General features: G+C 39.0%; 1 protein-coding gene across 1 annotated transcript in view; it reads right to left on the bottom strand.

Annotated features, from left to right (window-relative positions):
- Cth (Cystathionine gamma-lyase) overlaps positions 1 to 15,203 on the bottom strand; it is a 42,240-nt gene extending 27,037 nt beyond the window's left edge. Inside the window, exon 1 of the mRNA XM_089465327.1 lies at positions 14,964 to 15,203. Coding sequence (XP_089321453.1) covers positions 14,964 to 15,164 — 201 coding nt within the window. The 5' untranslated portion in view covers positions 15,165 to 15,203. The remainder of the gene's footprint in view (positions 1 to 14,963) is intronic.
- Between the last annotated feature and the right edge of the window lie 321 nt (positions 15,204 to 15,524).

The raw sequence follows: 15,524 nt of genomic DNA, 5'->3' as shown, positions 1-15,524 counted from the left end.
TTACGGTCTGTCATAACCACTTTACACAGATGTACTATGTATGAACATACATACATACTAAATCCAGAGACAATTAGCTTACCATCCCATACAAGCATACACATACACAAATGTATGTATGCATGTGCTCACTTCACAAGGCAGACCAACGGCAAATTTCGGGCTGATCAATTTGCACAGGCTGTTGTGCACAGAAAGAATAGATTTTCGCGACGAGCATGCACACACACACTTACATCCTTGCTACGTGTATGTGCTTTTGTGTGCATGTGTCGCGAAACTCAATTCTTTCTCAGTATTTTCGTCTATTATCAGCCCAAAATTTGCAGTTGGCACAATATGGCATGTGTATTTACGTTTTACGATAATTTTTTCGGTTAAAAATGTGTATAAAATAATTTTAATTATATATAATTATTTACGGATATAAACACATTTATAAACATGATTAGCAATAATAATAAATGTACTTATGTACATATGTACACAAGTGTGTGTGTACTTGCCCGTCGCGAAATCATATTCTTTATGCGTATCAACGCTTTCCTACCCTTCCCACGAATAACCATCGAAACGCTAATATTTTGTTTGCATGAGCGTGACAAATGCTTTTATGATTCGGTATACCCTTCACTCAAGAGGAAATAGCTGGGATCGTCGCGAACAATTTTCAATTTTCAATTTTTGTGCGCTGCTGCTATTTGAGAGACCATAGAGAGAGAGAGAGAGCATAAAGAGAGGGAGAGAGTGAGTAAGGGAAAAAGAGCGCATAGCCGTGCTTCATTTGGTAATGCGTGCATTTCGTGGCAGCAGTCGCAGCACATTGATTTTGACTTGCCTTATTTTCACTGCTTGAACCTCAAGCGACCGAGCCGACCAAATACGAAGTTGTCCGGTCTCTTCAGCGCATTTTTTCGGTGTTGAAAAAGTTTGTTCTACATGTCTAGTCTATGTGTTCTCTGGTTAGTGGCACAAGTCTCCAACACCGTTTACAACCTTATGTTGATGAGGTGGATATAGGGGTGGAGGACAAATTACAAGAATTAATTAATCGATGAGTTATCGATGAAGAAGAACTCGATATTCGCATCATATAGAAAATTTATCTACTGAGATTGACGCGTTCATACATACGGACGGACTCAGCTCGTCGCCCTGATCATGAATATACATATGTATATACTTAGAGGAGTCTGCCACGCCTCCTTCTGCCTGTTTTACATGCTTTTAAGAAAACCATTATATCCTGCTTTCTCACTGAAACTGGGTTCAGGGTATCAGAATAAACTATAGAATCGGATTGAGAAGGCATAGCACTACATTAGTAATAAAATATATACCAGTGCTTATGCCTGGGCACTGCAAGTGATTTCTCTAAGATAAGTTCATAGAAACGATTTTATCATATAGAGAGAGAGGTAACTCATCTAGGTCACGAATCTCAACTTGAGCCGATTCGGTAAGTGTTTTAACTACCGCTCGGTCACTCAAGGCCTTGCCTACAGCTTCGTGAAGGGCCTCAGCGCTATGCTCCGGCTTTCTGCTCAGTTGCAACAAAAGGTCCCCCTTAGCTGTCTTTCTAATGCCTTGAACGTCGCCGCTCAGATGCTTTAAATTTGGGTCGGTCTTGACTACACGAAGCATGTCCTCATAGCTGCAACCACCCACGCCTGAAATCGCGATTGCGTCGCTTCTGGGTCGTTTTTGCATGGGCTTGCGTCTTTTTACGACTTTCCAACTGTTCGGGTTTGTCTGTTGACCTGCCTGATTTGAATTTTCAGTTGTAGCCCGTAGAGCCATTGGTTCTTTTGGGTTCGCTGCGCTTTTATTGGGCCTCGGTTTTTTTGAGGGTATTTTTCTCTGTGTGTGTGTATGTGTGTGTGATGCGTGTGTGTGTGCGTGTTTCTTGTGTAAGCAGAAAGACGCGAAAAATTACTGAAATAGCTATTGCTCGAAGGGTTCAGGGGATCTCGTAGTCGAGCAGTCTCGACTAGAGCTTTCTTACTTGTTTAAAGAATAATTTGCTTTATTTCCGCTTTTTTTATTTATTGAGCGAATTTTCGTATTTTTCGTATTTTAAGGATAATTCGTATGAAGAATAAAGTTTTCTTCATTGTAGATGAATTAAAACCAAATAGTTCAGTAATTTAATTTTCAATGAAGAAACCAAGCGGTAATAATATGGAACTAACTAAACTAGGATATGACTTTTATTTAATTCAGAACAACTGATTGTGAAAAACAATATTGAACTTTTTCATTCTATGTAAATGAAAGGAAAAGATTTTTTAACAGAGCTTATAAAGCAATTAAAAAATGTATGCAACTCTTTTGATAGCGTGTAGTACAAGAAGGTTGCCGACAAATTTTCAATTAGTGCAAAATGTTGATTCAATATAAGAACATTCACCAAATTCAGTAGAAAACTACGCTACAAAGTTTTGGGTTGAGAGGCGTGTTTCTAAGAATTCGATAGGAAATAAGAAATTTAGAAACTTGGCCCCTTTTGCATTGCTTTCTTTGCCAATGCATCATCAGATCAATACTGTGATGCTTAACTCAATTTCAAGCGTCAGGTAAAACATATATAATATTATAAAACCTCACAGATAGGGCTTGCGGTGGTTGAAGAAATGATGCCATGATTCTAAGTTATTAAAAATATATTTAGATATCAATCAAATGAAAGCAAAAAACATCAGCTTTTTCCGATTTTTTTTGTTTTTAAGTATCTTTGCTCAACAAAATTTGGCAACACTGAATCGAACACACACACGCACAAGTACAATTACGGCATGCAAAATGGGAAATAGGCAAGTAGGTAGAAAGCACAATTACAGTGCGCGCCAATATATTGATTCTACTTGCACTTCGATAAATGCGCTTCCTAATCAATGTCTTTTATTGTTATTCTGAACTGATCAGCCATGTAAATTAATAAAAATCAAAAAATGATAATTAACAAAACTGAGTGAGTGATAAGCAAAAAACGTCTGGAGTGAGTTAAATTGGATTGCGCCCAAGGCTTATTAGCCTTTAGTAAAATGAGCGAAAATAAATGATGCCTCAAAGCGGGGTAGAAAAGATGCCAACGAGTAAATGCACCGATTTACTCGAGTTCTTAAATGCATTTTCTAACACACCACAAAATCAGTGCGCTGTTTCTCTCTCTCCCTCTCTCTTTTACGTTACTCTCATACTCTTTATGTCTCCCTATTCTCTCTCTCAACGTCCATATAAAAGTCGAAATCTTTTCGCGACAAGCATGCATCCACACTTAAAGTCCTGTGCTACATGCATGATAATTTTTTATCGTAATCGCACTCTCACTTCTTCAATACTTTCTGCTCGGCTAAATATTCTAACCTTGACTCATACACCTTTCATTCAAACCGTCGAACTAATGCTCGAAAAATAAGTGTGCAAAACGCTTTACACTACTTGTCCGGTCTATGTGTTTTGTGGTTAGTGTCAATATCGGGCGATATCGATTCCAGAATACTCATTCACAGGCCGAACGCTGTCAGTCTGATTATATGTACATATAGTGCAATTTTAAAGTCCCTAGTGCGCAACATAAAGCACGGCCTGATTCCCTTTTATATATATCTAGAACATGATACATATCTAATACATGATTCCAGCTAGGATCTTAAAATTACATGTCTAATTTATACAATTTCGATTTTTGTTATATTTTGGTTAGCGCCTCTAAGTTAGCAGCAGATTAGCGCGATTTTCCTATACATGTGCACACACTTATCGTGTATTCTATGCGTACAGACAAAGTCGCATCATTTAGCATATATTAAGAATTTCGATTGATTTCTGGACTTTCTAGCCGTTATTTTAGTTTTTCAGATCATGCATGCTCTGTTAAGTTATTCTATTTTAGCTACCAGCTGATAAAGCAAGCAGTGTTTTTTTTTTATACCCTGAACCCATTTTCAATAGGAAATCAGGGTATAATGGTTTTGTTAAATTTATGTAACAGGCAGAAGGAGGCTTGGCAGACCCCACAAAGTATATATATTCTTGGTCAGGGCGACGAGCTGAGTCGATTTAGCTCTGTCCGTCTGTCCGTATGTTTGAACGTGTCGATCTCAGAAGATATAAAAGCTAGAGACTTGAAATTTTTTCCTAGGTCCGTGTATGGCACACGCATGTCGAGGGTTGCTTTAAATATCGATAAATTATCCCGTTATTTTCTTATCGATTAAAACATTATCGAAAGCCAGTAATAAATTTATATATCCTACATCTTTAAAGCTAGAGTCTCCAAATTTGTTATGTATACTTACACTTGCTCGCAGAACTCTGCGTACACTGGCAAACAATCCCCTATTTCTAAGTTTACATGTATATAGTATTTAATATAGAAGACTTACGGCAATACTTCTTTTTGTATAACAATTTTCATGTATTTATTAACATAATTATTTTTTCATTTTATTAATAAAACTAAACCTAATATTAAAGAAAATTATAAACAAAACACATTACCAAAAAATGACACCTCAAAAGTCTGCGTACATTTTAAGTTTGCTGCGAACAGCGCTGGAATTTGTTAGTTGTTAGTATCTTGTAGGATACCCTTTTTGTATATATATTCTTGATCAGGGCGACGAGCTGAGTTGATTTGGCCCTGTCCGTCTGTCTGTCCGTCTGTCCGTATGTATGAACGCGTCGATTTCAGAAGATATGAGAGCTGGAGACTTCAAATTTTTGTAATGTCCGTAATTACAGCGCGCATATCAAGTTTATCATTAAAAATCGATAACTCATCCCGATCTTTTTTTATCGATAAAAAACTTTATCGAAAACCAGTTATAAAATTATATCTTCTACACCTTTATTGCTAGAGTCTCCAAATTTTTAATGTATGCTTATATGCATTTTATACAATTTCGGTTTTTGTCAAAATTCCCCCACCTCGATATCCACCCCCTCACCATCACATTTGTAAAAGGCGTATTTCAAATACTAGAGACTTGTGCTCTGACAAATACATACATATCCATGATATAATCATAATCTGAAAGTTTCGTGAAGAAACTACATCCACAAGAAAAGTTATTGCGTGCGTATCTCTGTGTGCGTGTGTGTATGCCTGTGTGTATATGCCTGTGTGTATATGCCTGTGTGTATATGCCTGTGTGTGTATGCGTGTGTGTGTCTTGTGTAAGCAGAAAGACGCGAAAAATGATTGAAACAGCTATTGCTCGAAGTCAATATCAAGTTTATCATTAAAAATCGATAACTCATCCCGATCTTTTTTTATCGATAAAAAAACCTTATCGAAAACCAGTTATAAAATTATATCTTCTACACCTTTATTGCTAGAGTCTACAAATTTGTAATGTATGCTTATATGCAATTTATACAATTTCGGTTTTTGTTAAAATTTACCCCCCACCTCTAAATTCACCCCCTCACCCTCACTTTTGTAAAAAGCCTATTTCAAATACTAGAGACTTGTGCTTTGGCAATTACATGCACATTTATGTTATAATCATAATCTAAAAGTTTCATGAAGATCGTACGTCCATAAACAAAGTTATTAAACAATTAAGTTCTCATAGTAAGCGCACGCTGCAGCCCATGCGTGTTTATGCTTGGGTGCTTGTGTGTGTATGTGTGTATGTGTATGTGTATGTGTATGTGTGTGTGTATGTGTGTGTGTGTGTATGCGTTTGTGTGTGTGTGTGTGTATGTGTGTCGGTATGCGTGTGTGTGTATGTGTGCCTGTGTGTGCGTTTGTGTGTGTATGCATGTGTGAGTGTATGTGTGTCGCAGTTCGCAGTTCGTGTCGTGTTTCTTATGTAAGCTGAAAGACGCGAAAAATTATTGAAATATCTATTGCTCCAAGGGTTCAGGGGATCTCGTAGCGAGCAGTCTCGACTAGAGCTTTTTTACTTGTTTATTCTTTTTTTTTTTTTTTTAAACAGCTATAAATAAATGAACAACTGTTTTTATTAAAGCCATATACATATGTACATACATATTCTAAAAATATTTAACGAAAAAAAAATTAATAATTTCTGCTTTCGCTCTTTTGCATAGAACTAAAATATAAACATTGGCACAAATTGTCGTCAGGAAAGTATTGGCACAAAAAGCGTTGTCAGTCATTTCCATCGGTAGTCAATCACCCCAACACTTTGTAGGTCCTCCTTTAATCTGAATAACCGCCTGCAAACGTCTCTTCATGCTAATTATTAGTCTTGACGTTTCATAAGTAGTGATTTTGGCCCATACAAAGCGTAGGGCCTCTTTTAGAGAATCCTTTGAGGTTTTTCGATGATATCGGATCTTTCTTTCTAATAGGTGCCATACATGCCCGATGCGATTCAAATCCGGTGATTGGGGCGGTGTTTAGAACTGCTTGCAATGGTATATAAGCCACTCCTGCACAAGATAAGACGAATGTTTTGGGCTATTATCTTGCTGAAACTGCTAATGAGTGCCACTGAGACGCAGTTTTTGAATATCTGAACTAGAGGCCTGCATGGGTATGCTCTCTTGTGGTCGTCTTCCAAATATACTGATACTTGCAAGTGTTTGAGCATACCAAGCATTGCTGCAAAACGAAACGAATGGTACTCGAAGTCGCCAAGCATTCTGTTTTACTTTACTTTTTACGCTTTAAGCAGAGTAAAATAGAAACCTTGACATACGAAACGAAACAAAACGAAAAGCGAGTAACGTCAAAAAAAATCGTACGGTACTTTTACTGCGCTTTGAGCGCCGTTGCTGAGCAAAAATCAGGCTAGAATTGGCTAAAAATTGAAAATATATGCTAGAATAGCAACCTAGATTATAACAAGTAAGAAAGCTCTAGTCGAGACTGCTCGACTACGAGATCCCCTGAACCCTTGCAGCAATAGATATTTCAATAATTTTTCGCGTCTTTCAGCTTACACATGAAACACGCACACACACACGCACGTACGCACACACAGGCATACATACACACACACGTATACAGACACAAACGCATACACACACTCACATACAAAAACACATACATACACATACACAAACACATACACACACAAGCACCCACGCATAAACACGCATGGGCTGCAGTGTGCGCTTACTATGAGAACTTAATTATTTAATAACTTTTTTTATGGACGTACAATCTACATGAAACTTTCAGATTATGATAATAACATGGATATGCATGTAATTGCCAAAGCACAAGTCCCTAGTATTTGAAATACGCTTTTTACAAAAGTGAGGGTGAGGGGGTGAATTTAGAGGTGGGGTTACATTTTAACAAAAACCGAAACTGTATAAATTGCATATGAGCATACATTAAAAATTTGGAGACTCTAGCAATAAAGGTGTAGAAGATATAATTTTATAACTGGTTTTCGATAAGGTTTTTTATCGATAAAAAAGATCGGAATGAGTTATCGATTTTTAATGATAAACTTGATATGCGCGCTGTAATTACGGACATTAAAAAAAATTTAAGTCTCTAGCTCTTATATCTTCTGTTGGGCCAAATTCACTTATCTTATTGTTAACTTGAATTTTATAGAGAATTTAGAGTTATAATTTGGCTTATGTACAGACATATTCTGCATACATACTTCTGTGCATAAGTGGGATATATCAGCATACAAGCTATTAGTTGTGCATACACTCGCTTGCCTTGCTATTCGTACCGGTCATTCACTTTGGTTGACTTCGCTGTCTTATATACATACGCATCAATTGCACTGAAAGTCGTCGCTGGAATTACTCTTCTTCTTGCTTAATATTGTATGCGCTCAGTTGAGTGAAATAAAATCCTAAAGTTGTTGATCAAATCATGTCTCTAGAAAGCCTTAAAACACAGCGCGCGAATACTCGCCGGAATATTAGCCGACTTCATCACAGCTTACTACATCGAGAGGCAGCTGTGAGTAGATCGACAACTATGTTGCCCAGCGGCTCGAATTCAAATGATGTGGTGACACATACACACACCAATCGAACAGACCAAGTCATTCTAGCAACGGCCATCGTTGAGGTCATGGATGCATCTGGAAACTACAGGATCGGTCGTGCTCTATTGGATTCTTGCTCACAGGTGAACTTCATCTCAGAACAGTTCGCACAAGCACTACGCTTGCCAAAGGTCAAACGGCACATGCGAATCTGTAGCGTTGGTGAGTCACACACATACATCAAGTTTGGCACTTCGGCCACAATCAAATCACGCTTGGAGGATTTTAAGATGCCCATTGATTTCTGCGTAACGTCACACATTGCCTATCAGCCGGAATCGGACATCGACACTTCATCATGGAACATACCGAAGAACACACCTTTAGCTGATGAGAAGTTTCACAAAACTCGTCATATCGATTTACTTATTGGCACTGAAACATTTTTTGAAATTCTTGCAGTGGGACAAATCAAATTGGGTCCCAACCTTCCTATGCTTCAGAAAACGTTACTTGGATGGATTGTGTCTGGACGCTATAAGGGAGGACAGCAACAGACGCACTGCTACTCGCTCTCACAGGAGGAGTCAATAAACAACAATTTGGAACGACTCTGGCGTATCGAAGATTTGAGTAAACCAATCGACAAGTTCATACCTGAGCAACTGCAGTGCGAACAAATGTTTACTCGCTCTGTACGCCAACAAGCAGATGGAAGAATTATTGTTCGGCTACCATTCAAGGATGACCCACGACATCTAGGATCTTCATACGAGTCTGCTAAGCTGAGATTCGAGTCACTGGAACGGCGCTTAAATGGCAATCCCGAGTTAAAGGCAGCATACATAGCATTTCTGCGCGAATATGAAGATTTAAATCATATGAGTTTGGTACACTCACCAAGGCTTGACGAGCCACATAATTACATACCACATCACTGCGTCTTCGAGCCAAATAGCACTTCAACGAAGCTCAGAGTTGTCTTCGATGCCTCAAATCGAACTTCATCGCAACAATCACTCAATGATTTGCTAATGGTTGGACCGACTATTCAGACTGATCTATATACGCTTCTGCTACGCTATCGAACGTATAAATATGCACTGACTGCAGATGTTGTGAAAATGTTCAGGCAAGTATTGGTGGACTATCGTGACCGCAAGTTCCAATACATTCTTTGGAGAGATTCAACAGACAAACCACTACGGACATATTCACTAAACACAGTCACATATGGTACGGCCTCAGCACCATATCTCGCCATACGCAGTATGAAATATTTGGCTGATCTACATATGCAAACTCACAAATTGGGATCACAAGCTATAAATTCATCATTCTACGTGGATGACTTTCTTTGTGGGCATGACACAGCAGAAGGCCTGCAACAACTCAAGACAGAGGTCATCGAAGTACTTGGCAAGGGCAAATTTGAATTAGCAAAATGGCATTCGAATCATCCGGACTTTGTCGACGACAGCACCATCAAAGATTTGAATCTAGAAGATGGCTCAGTTACTAGCACATTGGGCTTAGCATGGAACCAACGTCTGGATGTGTTGCTATTTGCCTTTCGACCCAAATGCTCCGTTGATGCAATCACCAAGCGGACAATTTTATCTGTGGCATCTTCACTTTTTGATCCATTGGGATTGGTAGCGCCAATCATTGTGACAGCAAAGATCATTCTACAGGAACTGTGGATAGTCAAATTACAATGGGATGAGTCTGTGCCGCAAAACCTTTTTAGCTTGGAAATACCTCGATTCTGTATGCAGCCGAACACCAAGGAGTTGCAGTTGCATGGATTCTGTGACGCTTCCATACGTGCATATGGATGCTGCACGCACAGTTGCAGCGGACGGCGAGGTTCAAGTTCACCTGATCACGTCAAAGTGCAGAGTGGCACCAACTCGTAAGTTATCGCTACCAAAACTGGAACTCGCTGCTTCTCACCTACTGGCCCAACTCTACGTGAAAATCAAGGGGATTTTCACATCGAAACAAACCTATCTGTGGAGCGACTCGTCGATAGTTCTTCATTGGATACAGCAACATTCGTCGACACTATCAACCTTTGTTGGAAACCGCGTTTCTGACATACAAGAAGCTACACCGGATTGTCATTGGAGACATGTCCCAACTAAATTGAACCCCGCCGTACACCCATCGAATTGAACGAATCAATCTGGTTTATGGGGCCGGCGTATCTAAAGCAGAGCTCAAACACTTGGCTAAGAGACAAACATCATGAACCAGATCCTGAGATTGTAGCACTTGAGATGCGCAAGTCAGCTTTCAAGGCTACGACGGATATCAACTATCTACTCGACACACTCAGAAACATAAGTTCGCATCGTCGTTGTTTGCGAATTGTTGCTTGGATGCTGCGCTTTATACACGCGCTTCGGAAACCCGTTGAGCTGTCTACGCCCTCGCCATCACCTCAAGAGCTACAGCGTGCATTTAATTGCATTATTTGGAATCTGCAGCAGCAACACTTACAAATTACAGACGGATATCAACTATTGAAGGTTGGCGGCCGTCTCGAATTGGCAAATGCACCGGAGGTTCAGAAACATCCAATCATACTTCCCAGCAAAGATGATTTTGTTCGTCACTACGTGCAGTTTCTTCATGTGCAACACTATCATACTGGCTCAAAGGCACTTGTCGCACTAATTCGTCTGCAATTCTGGATCGTAAATGCTCGAGACCTGGCTCGCTCTATTGTCAGAAGGTGCGTGCACTGTGTGCGCTACAAGCCAAAGTTGCAACAGCAACTCATGGGAAATCTGCCTGTAGAGCGATTGACGCCATCGCTCACTGTGGAGTTGACTTTTGTGGACCAGTCAACGTCTATCTCCGCATTCAGGGCAAGGCTCCTCGCAAGGCCTACATTGCCATATTTGTATGCTTCGCCACCAAGGCTGTGCATATCGAAGTGGTATCTGACCTTTCAACGGATGCTTTCTTAGCCGCGTTGAGGCGCATGATTGCACGACGAGGATTGCCTGTGGATATATTTTGCGACAATGCCACGAATTTCACTGGAGCAAGCAATCAATTAAAGGAACTGCGAACCTACTTCTTCAAGCAAGAAAATCAACAGTCAATTATTAGTTTTTGCACAAATGAATTCATAAACTTTCGTTTCATCCCACCCAGAGCACCACACTTTGGCGGCCTCTGGGAAGCCGCAGTTAAAAGCGCCAAGGAGCTTATGACGCGCAGCCTTATGAACGCCCGCTGCACGTTTGAGGAATTGGCCACAATCACAGCAGAAGTAGAAGCCATCCTCAACTCACGCCCACTCACACCACTATCATCAGATCCAAGCGACTTGGGTGCTCTGACACCTGGTCACTTTCTAGTTGGAGACTCCCTGCGAGCATTGCCTGAACACAATATAGAAGATGAACAGTTGAAATCTTTGGATCGCTGGCGTTTGATAACTGGTATCAAACAATATTTTTGACGACGCTGGTTGACAGACTACTTCAATGAGCTGAACGTGCGCCACAAGTGGACCAAACCATCACCCAGTATCTCTATCGGGGACATGGTTCTCATACATGAAGACAACGTACCTTCTCAGAAGTGGATAATGGGTCGCATTACAGCTACAATTCCTGGACGAGATCAACGAGTACGAGTGGTAGATGTCCGCACTACCAAAGGCATAATCCGGAGACCAGTTCACAAAATAGCGATTCTTCCTGTTTCTTGAAAGACTGCGTCATTCAATGGGGCCGGGATGTTGGGCCAAATTCACTTATCTTATTGTTAACTTGAATTTTATACCTATATTTTTACATTTGGGTTCACCCTAATTACTCTATCTCTCTTGCGTGGTGAACATTAATTCGCCTAGCTCTAAGCAAGCTGCGCTTGCTCATACGTTTGTACTTTTAGTGTATATCAAGAACTCTACGAATAAACGTTGCACCTACGATGCGCTGAATTTCATATACGGCTCATTTGTTTAGTTAGAACAGCATCCCCATACTCTGAACTCATGCTAGACAGAAAAACGCTTCTGATCTTACATCTTCTGAAATCGACGCGTTCATACAGACGGACAGACGGACGGACAGACGGACAGGGCAAAATCAACTCAGTCGTCGCCCTGATCAAGAATATATATACTTTGTGGGGTCTGCCACGCCTCCTTCTGCCTGTTACATACATTTAGAAAAAAAAAAAAAAAACAATAATACCCTGATTTCCCATTGAAAATGGGTTCCGGGTATAAAAAATACGTATAAAAGCAATGGGAAGTGCACTTGTTACTTTAGTTAGTCAGCTACTTAAATGTAAGCGCCCACTGGGATTAATCAAGTACTTCATTTAAAAAAAAAAATCATTCTGATAGGCAAGCCCACGATCATTGAAATAAAATCAGCTACTTAAATGTAAGCGCGCCTCTTCAAATAAAACCCAAAATCGTTCACACCATTCTAAGTTGAGGGAGGCACACGCCAATATTCATCTCCCATGCATACACACACGCACATGTAAAGGCACACAGGCATACAAGTGCTTCTACAAGTTATATCCCATAATTGTGAGCAGCGCCTCCCATGCGTACACACAATCAAATGTATATACATACATACATACATATGTATTTGAGCACTTCACAAGATCGACAAATGCAAATGCTGGGCTTCAAAATTGCTACAGGCAGCCAGAGCTTCACACACAGGCATACAAATGCTCATAGTACATGTAGCAAGGGACAGTGTATGTGTGCATGCTCGTCGCGAAAACATTTTCATTATGCGCACCAACGCTTTCATACTCTTCCGACAAATAATAACGAAAACGCATGGCAAACGGCTTAAAGAGTTCGGAATACCCTTCACACAGAAGGGAAGGCATGGGTTCTTGCTGCGAAGAAATTTCAATTTTCGTGAGCTGCTGCTTGTGCTCACAATGTGAGCCTCACATGTATACATACATATACACATTCGAGAGAGCAGAGAGCATCGAAAAAGAGAGAGAGAGAGAGAGAGAGAGAGCAAGGGAAACATTGAGCACAGAGGGATCTTTTGTTCAAAAGTTGACCATCTCGGTCGAGCGCATAAAGCGAAATGATTGTGCGTTCGTATTTTTTCGTAGCTCGAACCTAAAAGCGAGCGAGTCCCAAGCTGTCTGGGGTGTTAAAGCCTCAAAAAAAGCGTGCAAAAAGCTTTCCACTAGTTGTCCAGTCTATGTGTTCTCTGGTTAGTGCTAAAACGAAGACAATACTTGAATTATGCTTTATCGTTTCTTTCGTTCGTTGCTTCCTTTCTGTACAAGCGTCTGCATACCGAACTGTCCGGTATGTGAGCAATGCTCGTTTTGTTTCGTTCGTCCACGATGCTTGGGCTTCCACTATTTGAACAAAACGAAACAGTGTGAAACCAAGCACCACCAAGACTCGTTTAGCGTTTGAGGCGTATTCGTGCAGGCCTCTAATCTGGACTTCAATTCTCTTTGAAAATGTCTCCCTAAACATGCTTGAAGAAGCAGCAAAAAAAACCCCAAATCATTACATTAATTCCACCGTGCTTAATCGTTTTGAGCAAGTTATTTTTCTGAAGCTCCTTCTTAGGTTTCCGCCAAAGTATTGGGGTGATTGACTATCGATGGAAATGACTGATTACGCTTTTTGTGCAAATACTTTCTTGACTTTCTTGAATTTGTGCTAATACTTATATTTTAGTTCTATGCAAGTGAACCAAAGCAGAAATTTATTTTCTTTTTTCGTTAAATATTAGTAGAATATATGGTTTTAATAAATACAATTGTTTATTTCTTTATAGCTGGGTTTAAAAAAAAGTTACAGCTCTTAGAAGTTTGATATTTTAAGTGTGCCTATACTTTTTTGGTTCACTGTACATACATACAGTCTGTCAAGAATGAGTTGGCACACTGAAAAAAAATTGAATTTTTTGACTTTGGATGCAAATATCTAAGTCAATAATGCATAAAAATTATTTTTTTCAAATAGGAATATGTTTAATATTATTTCATTAATTTAAATATAAAAATAGAAAGCATAACATTCAATATGTAAAAAAAAAAACAACAAAAACAAAGAATACTCATAAATAACAGTGTCAATAATGTGTTGGCACTGAGCGCTTTGCACATCTGCTTTGCTCTAATTCTTAGAAGTAACGGTATTTTACTGTTATCTGTTGATATTTTATGCATCTATGAACGTTTTCTTTTACATTTCTTGCCATTTGATTGTCAATTTTCGCTAGTTACGCATTTAAGCACAAATTTAATATTTTTTTAAAATGCCTGGAAAGCGATTAAGCTTTGAGATGGTGCAGCTCATCTATTACAACCACGAGATGGGCAAATCCGTTCCAGAATTGATGGACATGTTTTCTGTGCCCAGGAGAACGGTTTATAACGTTATAAACCGGGCCGAAAAAGAAAATAGGCTGCTTTTAAAGACGGGAGGAGGGCCGAAAAAAAAGATCACTGGACGAGTAGAGCGTCTTCAACATGTTTTAAATGCCCAGGGAGGCCACACAAAATATTAAAATTATGTTAATTAATCATATTTTAGCTTTAATTTTAAGTTAAGATTCATAGATTGTAAGTGTGCCAACACATTATTGACACTGTTATTTATGAGTATTCTTTGTTTTTGTTGATTTTTTTTTTACATATTGAATGTTATGCTTTCTATTTTTATATTTAAATTAATGAAATAATATTAAACATATTCCTATTTGAAAAAAATAATTTTTATGCATTATTGACTTAGATATTTGCATCCAAAGTCAAAAAATTCAATTTTTTTTCAGTGTGCCAACTCATTCTTGACAGACTGTATCAGCAGCTGGCGAAATAATCTAAATATTCATAGATGTATATACATATGTATATATACAAATGAATGTACATACATATGTACATATATACATACATAAGTACCTATTACTATAATTTGCGTAAATATTTAGATTGTGCCGAAAGATGCCGATTAGCCTTTGCAGTTTTGTAAATGTAACTTACACGATGCTCTCCCGGGGCATCTTGTTTAAAAGTTGTGCTCAATGATATAGGTGGTATAACACAAGCACTCTTCCATTGTTCCGGATCCTGACCAGCGTGAATGGACTTGGTGGCAAAGCCCTTTGGCTGAACTTTAAAACTCATTATTAATAATTTCTCTGCACGCGACAAACACTTGATGGTTACTGCTTCAAAGCACATGGTTTCTCTGTTTTTATTAGTAATGATTATACACCATTTACACTTTAATTTTTATAGGGGACGAACGAAATACGGTATGAACTGAATTTTGTATGTACAAACTTTTCATCTATTTGCAAACTTGAAGAAGTTTTTTGCGAGTCAAAAAAAAACTTTTTTCTTTTTTTTATGAAAAGCTGAGCAGATTAGGCTGCCAACATAGTGCGCGCTGACGCGATAACCATGACGAGAATGAAACTGTTTTGTCGCGTATGGTTATCCTTTTTATACTCATCCAGGAATGTGAATTATTATACACATTCACGAAAGTGAATTAGTATATTGGTTGTGTGCAATGTCCGCCTTGCTGTCCGTATGTCC

The sequence above is a fragment of the Drosophila arizonae genome, chromosome 3, assembly GCF_054131065.1.
Source record: "Drosophila arizonae isolate 15081-1271.41 chromosome 3, UAZ_ARI_1.0, whole genome shotgun sequence".
In the NCBI taxonomy this organism is placed as follows: domain Eukaryota; kingdom Metazoa; phylum Arthropoda; class Insecta; order Diptera; family Drosophilidae; genus Drosophila; species Drosophila arizonae.
This window is presented reverse-complemented; position numbering and strand designations above follow the sequence as displayed.